At 45.0% G+C, this 10455-nt stretch overlaps 1 protein-coding gene across 1 annotated transcript in view; it reads left to right on the forward strand.

Moving 5' to 3' along the window:
* LOC106456445 (ryanodine receptor 2-like) overlaps window positions 1-10455 on the forward strand; it is a 112569-nt gene that overhangs the window by 90430 nt on the left and 11684 nt on the right. Inside the window, exons 9-12 of the mRNA XM_013914830.1 lie at window positions 3557-3631; window positions 4939-5095; window positions 5238-5402; window positions 6350-6471. Coding sequence (XP_013770284.1) covers window positions 3557-3631; window positions 4939-5095; window positions 5238-5402; window positions 6350-6471 — 519 coding nt within the window. The remainder of the gene's footprint in view (window positions 1-3556; window positions 3632-4938; window positions 5096-5237; window positions 5403-6349; window positions 6472-10455) is intronic.

The raw sequence follows: 10455 nt of genomic DNA on the forward strand, positions 1-10455 counted from the left end.
AATGAAGACACGGAGGCTGGGCCAGGCGTGGATGAAGACACGGAGGCTCGGCCAGACGTGGATGAAGACACGGAGGCAGGACCAGGCGTGGATGAAGCTGACGAGGCAGGACCAGGCGTGGATGAAGCTGACGAGGCAGGACCAGGCGTGGATGAAGCTGACGCTGCAGGCGTGGATGAGGCTGACACTGCAGGCATGGATGAGACTGACGCTGCAGGCGTGGATGAAGACACTGCTGCGGAACCGGACGGCAGCGTGGCGGCTGCGGAACCGGACGGCAGCGTGGCGGCTGCGGGACCGGACGGCAGCGTGGCGGCCGTGGAACCTGACAGTGGCGATGCTGCAGGCGATGATGCTGCAGGCGATGATGCTGCAGGCGATGATGCTGCAGGCGATGATGCGGCAGGCGACGATTTGGATGCAGTAGGCAGTGATGCTGCGGATGCAGCAGGCAGTGAGGCTGCAGGCGGTGATGTGAATGCTGCAGGTGACGGCGTAGAAGTCGCAGGGGATGATTCAGCAGGTGACGGCTGAACAGACTTCCCCGTACCGTCAGCTGACATGAGGATGTGCTGGCTGGGTCCTCCAGGACCCCCAGCAGACGAGGCGTGGTGCTGGGTGGGCTTCTCGGACCCACCAGCTAACTTGGCTTGACGCTGGACGGGCGACTCGGGACCTCCAGCAGACGTGACTTGAGGCTGGACGGTCGACTCGGGCCCTTCAGCTAACTTGGCTTGAGGCTGGACGGGCTCCTCTGGCCCACCAGCTAACTTGGCTTGAGGCTGGCCCTTCAGCTGACAAAACTTGAGGCTGGCTGGGCTCTCCCAAACCCCCAGCTGACATGGCTTGAAGCTGGACAGGCTCCTCCGGCCCTCCAGTTGAGATAGACGGCTGAATGGGTCCTTCTGATCCTCCAGCAGAGGACGGAGGCAGAAGGGCGAACTCACTGGAGCTCTCAGCAGGGGATGACGGTTGAGACTGCTCAGAAAAGTTCTCGGATGAAGTTGCTGGAGCTGGTGACTTAACCTCCAGGGATCCAGAGTTGGCTGGCGACTGGCACCAAACCTCTGGGGAGGCCCTGGAGGGAGTTACTTTCTCGGAGATGACCAGCTTCTGAGAACCAGCTAAAGTTTTTATGTAGTGTGTTCCCTGCTTGTAATGAGACGGTGAGGGTGGTGACTGAATGAAAGAGTGGTCAGGCTGCTGAACTAGTGGCAACTGAGCTACAGGTAGCAAAGATGACGGTAATGGAGGTGTAACAGGTGGTGGATTAGCTGACTGAACTGTGGGCAGCTGGGCTGCTGACTGAACTGCTAAGTGTATTGCAGACCCAACGTTAGACTGTGGTGAAAGTGTGGATGGGAGAACACGATCAGGAAAAACTGTTTCGGTGAGGTTTACAGCTTCCCCTGAATGAATCAGTGCAGGTGAAAAAGAGTCCCAAACATTTCCATTCTCTAAATTCATAATACCAGGCTTGGAAACAACAGAGTGGAAACAGTCATTAACACAGAACGTGGGCTCAGGAAAAACAGTCTTTGAAGCGGCGGCCATAGAAAAACCACTAAACCACTATCATCTTCAGTGGAAACACAGAAAATGGCCCCAGAATAAATTGTCCTTGTTTCTGGCAACGCAGAAACAGTGTCACTCTCACTCACCACTGCCGGTGGCTTACATGTCCCGACATCCGGCTGTGGGGTGCTACGTCGATGGCGCGAACGTTACTTTCTTTTTGGACATGGCTCCGACGGGCTGGGTAATTCCTCGTCCGGCGGCTCGGACGGCACGTCCTCCGTGGAAGCGGGGGATGACGGCTGAGACTGCTGTAGCCTGGCTTCCAGAATGTAGAGAAATGCTTCTCCCTCATGCTCTAGCCACAGGTTGATTGATTTTGAAGCTGAGTCCGTTATGAGCTCTCGAAGCTCCGTGGGTGGGGTGAATGCCCCTGGATCCATATCTGGCTGGTCCGTACTGTCCTGGCGAGTGAGAAGAGCCGTGTTGAAAAGGTAAAGGAGGATCCAAACGCAGGCAGTTGTGAAGGTGTGAAGGTGATTTATTGAACACGAAGTATAGATAGGCAAACGGCAAAACAGAGAACTAAACTATACTGGGACAACTAAACTATTGAGCATGAACAAGAACACGAACCTGGATATAAAGGAAGGAAGACGATGGTACATGACGATGACGGCAGGGAACACACGAATGAAACATGGTGGATACACAGACGGACCAGCAACTACAAAGACAGAAGACGCAACTTAAATACCCACAGAGAAACACAGGGAGATCACACACATGTAGGGACACAGCTGGGAGTAATCAACAAGACGAGACAGAGGTAAAACTGAACACACTCACATGAGACGCAGACCTTCACAATAAAACAGGAAACAAGAGATCACTACACGAGGACGCAGACAGGACACAGAACTAAACTCACACAAAACCTGCGAACAAAAACCCCAAACCAGAATCACAGTAATATAATATATCACAAATAATCAAAACACCAGACAACCCCAAAACACTCCAACATGCAAAATAAACCAAAACATTGAAACTGACCCAGAACCGTGACAGAAACAATATAAAGTTATCATTGTCTAATATTAAAACGGTTTGATTATTTGAAACATGTAAGTCTAAGAAAATGCAGACAGCACTGTACATTCAAAGTCCAGGCAAAAGCTTTAGTTTGGAAGCAGAAATTAAAAAATTCCTTCACCAATAGTGAAATAGTTGTTGAGTTGTGCTCATCAGCAGAGACTCAGACTGACTGCATCATGTTGGTAATCTGTGTTTATTCAATGGACAGCAGTTATTTTCAAGGTTTTACCAACCTGTCTGGAAGTGATTGCAGTCAATCCAAGCTCCACAGATCCACCAGTGCAACTACCTTGTGAGTGAAAGTGGTCTACAGAGGTTGAGGGTGTTGCATGCTTAACCTCTGGGCAAGCAGTTGGAATGACTGGAACAAACAGAAAAACAAAAACTCAAATCGGTGCTGGGAAGCCACTATTTTTCTCCCAGTAGTCTAGCGTGACTGGGCCATTATATAGGGATGATGGTAAGCTGAACTAATGCTGTGCTATAGCCAGTCCAGTGGGATATATCCCACTGGACTGGCTCTAAAAGAACACACGTAGTTTCCAAGTCTTATTTCAAAAGACGCCTCTCCAGTCAACATTTTTTGTTCTGCCTACCTTCAGCTTTCTTTACCCACCAGTTGGGGCCATTACACATATAATACTCAGTTTGTCTGGTTCTGCTTGGAGGGACAGAATGTAACAAGTCCCTTTACTGACAGAGAGCTTTGACTAAGATGAATAAGACTATTAATAATTATAGTTTTAAGAAGTTCCCAAAGGAGACTGCCAAGCTGTTAAACAATGAGGCTCAAAGTAACTGTGCTCCCATCTGACTAACTGCTGGGGTTTGATATGAGACTGTATAATCAGGTTAAATACTTATGAATCTTCTTTGCAAATATAACAGCACTGTTGGGAGATTTGTTAAAACAGATTTGCAATTCTGTCATTCGTTTCTCCAGGACAGTGCATTACGAAGGTGGAGCCGTGTCCTGTCATGCCAGGTCACTGTGGAGGCTGGAGACACTGCGAGTCGTGTGAGTATAAACAACATACATGTGCTCTGCATACGTTTACAAACAGGTTAATGCAAAATAAAAACACATGTAAAACACATACAAAACCCAATGTAATGCTAGTGTCAGTCACAAGACACGATAAAGGAAGACAAAGGAAAGTTGTGATAGTTGCGTCAGGCGGAGAGATTGAGCTGGAAAGGGTGTGCAGCAGGTTAGATAGAAACATGTTAACAAGTGAAGAGACTGTGTTGAGAAGATGAAAACAGTATTTAAGGAACTGATGAATGTAGAAAAGAAGAGAGAGAGAGATGGATTGAGGACAGCTAGTGAATCAGGAAGTGCAGAGGCTTAGAAAGGAGGGAGTGAGGGCAGTTGATTCAGATGACATACCTGTGGCAGCATGGAGACGTGTAGGAGAGAGGGAAGTAAACTTTTTAACCAGACTGTTAAACACAGTTTTGGAGAGTGAGAGGATGTACTGGTGAGCCATAAGATGAATGCATGTGAAAGAGCTGTTGAAACTAGGTTAAGAAGAAAGGTGATGATCAGTGAGCAGCAATATGGTTGCTATCTGAGAAAGAGCACTACAGACGGGATATTAGCTTTGAGAGTGTGGAGAAGGTCAGATGGAATTACACCTTCTCTTTGTGGATCCAGACAAAGCATATGATAAGGAGCTAAGTGAGAAACTGTGGTAGTGTATGAGGAACTCAAGAATGGCAGGAAAGACTTTGCCAAAAGTATTCACTGGTCTGCCTTTGCACACATATGAACTTAAATGATACGCATGTGCAGGCTATGCAAAGATGCCCCTCAGACAATCCAACACATGACTGCAGGGTGCAAGATGCTAGCAGGCAGGACATACATGGAACGCCATAATGCCATAAAAGTGGCTGGCATCGTATCCAGGAACATCTGTGCTGAATGTGGCCTGGAAGTCCAGAGGTCAAAAAGGGATCATCCCAGATCCTGTGGGTCTTCCAGATACAGACAAACTGGTGATGGCTAAGAAACTGTCCACAGTGGTGGACAAGCTGGTGTGTGGGGACACCTGTCACTCACTGTGGCAACTTTAACCACTGACATGTTGGAAATGTAATAATTTATTTCAACATATGTATATGTATGTACAAAAAGGAATGTTTACATTATATGTTATATTTAGTAATTCGATCTATGGTTCAATGACTAAATAATACTGTATAATGCAGGTTTAAAGGCACTGAAACCATTGATGTTCTGTATGTGTAATTCCTCATAACATGCACTATTAAATCAGTCAGGTTCCTTGACTTTTTTTGGATTTCTGTCAATATGTCCAGGTGGAGTGGGAGTCATATCCGTTGGGGTCAGCCATTCAGACTGAGACATGTGACCACAGGGAAGTATCTGAGCATGGTAGAAGACAAGTCTCTGTTGCTGATGGACAAAGAGAAAGCTGATGTCAAGTCTACAGCCTTCTGCTTCAGGTCTTCCAAGGTATAGAGTTAGTGACATCAGTAGCAGTGCTGTCTGTGAAGGCCATAATCTATGAAATCATTGTGTTTTGAATGAAGGAAATTCTCTGTGTTTTTATAGGCTCACTTGTCTAAGTGAATTTTCCTCTTTGTTTCTCCTTCAGGAAAAGCTGGACCTGGGTGTGAGGAAGGACGTGGATGGGATGGGGACTCCTGACATAAAGTATGGTGACTCTGTGTGTTACATTCAACATGTTGACACCTGTCTGTGGCTTACTTACCAGACTGTTGATGCCAAGTGTGCACGCATGGGTGGAGTACAGAGAAAGGTACCATACCGCACCAAACAATAACTTCACCTATTACAACTTTATAAATACTTGTGTCTGTAAATATGGTCCATGGTGAGGTTGTGGACTTTCATTATGCTAGAGTTAACGTAAAATTAAGATGAATGTAAAATTCATGCACTTCTTGCATAGTGTTTTCATCGACCCAGTAGCATTGGATTTACCTCAGATACTTTGAATCTGCTGCATTATTTGGACAATGACACCATTTTTAAATGTTATTAGTTTTTACTTTTTGTACACAACCACATTAGATTTTAAATCAAACATTTCAAATGTAATTGAAGTGAAAATTTCAGGCTTAATTTATTAACACCATTGTAATAAAAATATTTGTGGGTCTTTCACTAACTGCAAATGAAGCTGACTTGGTGACTGACTTGACCAATGAAGAATATCTATCTTTGTCTTCTTCTTTCTTGGGTTGCCTTTGCAGTATGTGTTTAGCCATTAGCCATTTACTCTGCTGTACAAGCAGTTTTGTGGTATTTGGCTGAATCTGTGCAGAGTAGACACCTCTGCACTTCAGAAATCATTCTGATTCTTGTGTCATACCATCAAGAAACATTGTTGACATGGTTCCACTGACAGCCAACGCAGAGGGAAACCTTGAAAAATTAACAACACATAATAACAACATATAAGTATTTATATGTTTAACATATTAGTCCGGGTCTCTGTGGCAATAGTTAGTGAAAATGAAAGAACTGTCACTAATTCTAAAAGCTGCTGGATCCTGTAAAAGACTTTACTTTTTTCACTATAGGAACTGTTTTTGTGCAAATTTCCTATAAATATTCTGAAGATTCCTCATGTATCCAATCAATGCATCACCCATCAACTGCAAAGCAACTTCCTCTGTTACTGAGCAATCTTAATACATTTCTGAATCTGCTGAACCTGGAGAAACTTTGTTTCTTATTTAGGCAATCATGCACCATGAGGGGCACATGGACGATGGGCTGACACTATCGCGATCACAGCACGAAGAGAGCCGCACTGCAAGGGTCATCCGCAGTACTGTCTTCCTGTTCAACTGCTTCATCAGGTGCAGCGAGTAGTGATTTTCAAGTATGCATGTTACACTTGCCTGTAAGTTACTGTGGCATCATTATAAAGAGAAAAATGGAAATCACTGGGTTGAATAACAATCAATCAATCAATCAATCAATCAATCAATCAAAGCTTCATTCGCCACATGCAGGTTGCCCTGCAGTGAAATGGGACCCCCCGATCTTACACACACAACACAGACATGACATGGGGATACAAGTCGGAGATCGGTAGCGTTACAGAAAAACACTGAAATGTACACTACAATGGGAAAGTACAAGAGGAAACTAGGAAATAAGAATCAAATTAAGGGCTTAACGTAGAGTACTGTCCAAAAGTCCTGAGCCACGTCTCATTTCTTTATGTTTTGCTTTGAAAATGGAAAATTTGTGTAGCGTCGTAGAGTTTGCACTAGCACTGGGTAATTTGCTTTGCCATCAGGTGGCAGAGGAGCCTACATTACACTGCTCACCCTCTGTAATGTATAATGTGTAGCCCAAAGGTGCACAATGAAAGCTCATGTTTGAAAAACACTAACATAGAGTGTGATGTGACTGCAAATGTGGTCACATTACACTCTGATGTAAAAATCAATCCAACAATCTCTCATGATTAGTATATTAGTGTATTAGTGTATTTCGATCTTGTTTACACAAACATCCTCATTCTGCACCCAGCGAGGCCCCTCCCCCATCTCGCATATTCTGGCCACTTGTCTGTTATGCTAATTCCGGCATACAGACCGCTCGTCAGACGTTGCAAGCTGGTTCTGAGACAGGTGAGAACCTGGCCTGCTGGAGCTCTCTCTGCTCTTCAGGACTGTTTTGAGCACACTGACTGGGACATGTTCAGGGAGGCTGCTACAAATGGCGATTGCACCAACTTGGAGGAGTACACATCATCTGTGATCAGGAACATTGCAAGTGCATTGATCATGTCACCGACTTCAGCACTATCATAATACCAGACCAGAAAATGTGGACCACTGCAGAGGTGCGTGTGCTGTTAAAGACTCGAGACTCCACCTTCAAAACAGGTGACAAGGTGGCCCGGGGAACAGTGAGGGCCAAACTGCCTCGAGCCATCAGAGCAGCGAAATGCGCGCATGGCTGAAGAATCCACAGCCACTTCCAGGACAGTGGTGACACGCGGCGCATGTGGCAGGGCATCCAGGGCATCACCAACTACAGGTAGACGACACCTGCCTGTGATAGTGACGCCTCCCTACCAGATGCACTGAGCAACTTCTATGCACGGTTTGATGCTCAGAACAGCGTGATGGTGGGGAAGACCACCCCACCTCACAACGACCAGGTTCTGACCTCGTCTGATGTGAGAACTCTTCAAAGAGTTAACCCATGGAAGACTGCTGGTCCAGATAACATCCCTGGAAGAGTGCTCAGAGAATGTGCAGACCAGCTGGTAGATGTCCTCACTGACATCTTCAACCTCTCTCATAGCACTGCTTTCATTCCAACGTGCCCCAAGGCCACCACCATCGTTCCTGTGCCAAAGAAGTCCTCAGTGTACTGCCTCAATAACTACCATCCTGTTGCACTCACACCCATCATGATGAAGTGTTTCGAGAGACTTGTCATAAGGCACATTAGGACCCAGCTGCCACCCACATTGGACCCACTGCAGTTCACCTATTGTCCCACCTGATCAACAGATGATGCCATCGCCACCACCCTATACCCTACTTGCCTACTGGTGTTGGCCAGAGGGGCCGATGGCGCGATATAGCAGCCTGGCTTCTGTCAGTCTGCCCCAGGGCAGCTGTGGCTACAACTGTAGCTTGCCTCCACTAGTGTGTGAATGTGAGAGTGAATGAATAGTTGTATTGTAAAGCGCTTTGGGTGCCTTGAAAAGCGCTATATAAATCCAATCCAATAAAAATATGTGTGGATGCTGTACATAAATTTCAGTTCAGCATTCAGCACAATCATTCCTCAGCACCTGACTGGAAAACTGAGCCCGTTGGGCCTGAACACCCCCCTCTGCAACTGGATCCTGGACTATCTGACAGAGAGACCTCAGACAGTCCATCTCCAACACCACCACACTGAGCACTGGAGCCCCTCAGAGCTGTGTGCCCAGCCCACTGCTGTTTCCTCTGCTGACATGTCACTGTGCAGCAATGCACAGTTGGAACCACATCATCAAGTTCGCCAATGACACGACTGTGATGGGTCTCATCAGCACGAGCGACGAGTCAGCATACAGAGAGGAAGTGTGACAGCTAACGGACTGGTGTAGAGTCAACAACCTGTCTCTGAATGTGGAGAAAACAAAAGAGATAATTGTTGACCTTAGGAGAGCACAGAGAAATCACTGTCCTCTTAACATCGATGGATCCGAGGTCATCAAGAGCACCATATTCCTTGGTGTCCACCTGGCGGAGAACCTCTCCTGGTCCCTCAAAACCAGCTCCTTAACCAAGAAGGCCCAACAGCGTCTCTACTTCCTGTGGAAGCTGATAAAAGCCCATCTCCCATCATCCATTCTCACCATGTTCTACAGAGGGACTATAGAGAACGACCTGAGCAACTGCATCTGCAGTTTTTTTTAAGGGTTTACTGCACACCATGTTGAAATATGTCAAGTTTTCAGCTAAGACCTCTTTTAAAATTGCCTTGTTGGTCCAAAAACACTATTTAATGTCTGTCAAACTGTCTGATCTTTGGCGTTTTTCATAGATTCAACTAAAGAAATGGAACCAAATGTCACAAAATTTGTTTTGCAAACATACAGTTGAAAATTGTTAGTTGCCTGTTATGTACAGAAATAATACTGGGTCATTTTTTGAGTTTGATGTCTTTTTTATTCTTAAGTGATTTATAGGGCAGTGTTAAGTGGATTAAGAAACAACTTTCCTCTGAAACTGGTGAGTTACAAGTTGAATGAAAAAGGTTCGGTTACTGTGGTGACTACCATCTGGTTACACCATGTGTCTTAGATTGTTAGGCCCAAGTACAATAAGTTTTATCTGGATTCAGAAGCAGAAAATTAGAGGTCATCCAGGTCTTTATGTCTTCAGGACATTACTGCATTTTAAGTAATTGGTGCATGTTTACTGGTGTCATGGATAGATCAAGCTAGCTCTGTGGAAGTAATTAAGACTCCCCATATCCATGAACAAATTGTAGTCTATTAGATAGATATGATTCGAACCACTGCAGCGGAGTACCTTTAATACTTACAGCATGCTCAAATCACAGTAAATTATTATCGTCGACAGTGTTGAACCCTGCACGGAGGTCTAGAGGGACAAGCACAGAGATGAGTTCATTGTCACAAGAAGATCATTTGGCTTGTGGTGCATAGTCCATGAATAGAGATAGGTTGATCATATTTAAGATTGAAGCATTAAGTGGGAGGACTTTTTAAAGGAGGCTTGTAGGAATGGGGTCTAAAAGACAAGAAGTAATTGTTTAAGTTAACTCAAAAAGATCAATTGGAGAAAAAGAGTCTAAATAATGGATGAAGTCATTAATAGTTAAGGTTAAAGGAATTCTTGGTCCAACAGAGTTCTAACTTTTTGTCAGCCTGGCTACAGTGCTGAAGAGAAACCTAGAGTTGTCCTTATTTTCTTCTATCAGTGATGAATAGTAACATATTCTAGCTTTAAAAGAGGGCTTTTTAAAAAATAGAGCAACAAAGTATTTCTCCAGGCTAAATGATGATCTTCTAAATTAGTGAGACGCCATTCCCTCTCCTGTTTATGAGTTATTTGCTTTAAGGTGCGTGTTTGAGAATTATACCAGGGAGTCAAGTACTTCTGATTTGAGGCTTTCTTTTACAGAGAATCCATAGTATTCAGATACAACAACCAGAACAGTTTTTTCATTTCAGGCTTTCAAGTGAATTATAACTAGGGATGGGTATCGAAAACTGGTTCTTGTTGAGAACCGGTTCCCACTGTTTCAATTCCTTGGAATTGTTTGCCATTTTTGCAAACGATTCCCTTATCGATTCC

The sequence above is a fragment of the Pundamilia nyererei genome, unplaced genomic scaffold, assembly GCF_000239375.1.
Source record: "Pundamilia nyererei isolate P.nyererei 1_Seehausen unplaced genomic scaffold, PunNye1.0 scaffold00228, whole genome shotgun sequence".
Classification (NCBI taxonomy): Eukaryota; Metazoa; Chordata; class Actinopteri; order Cichliformes; family Cichlidae; genus Pundamilia; species Pundamilia nyererei.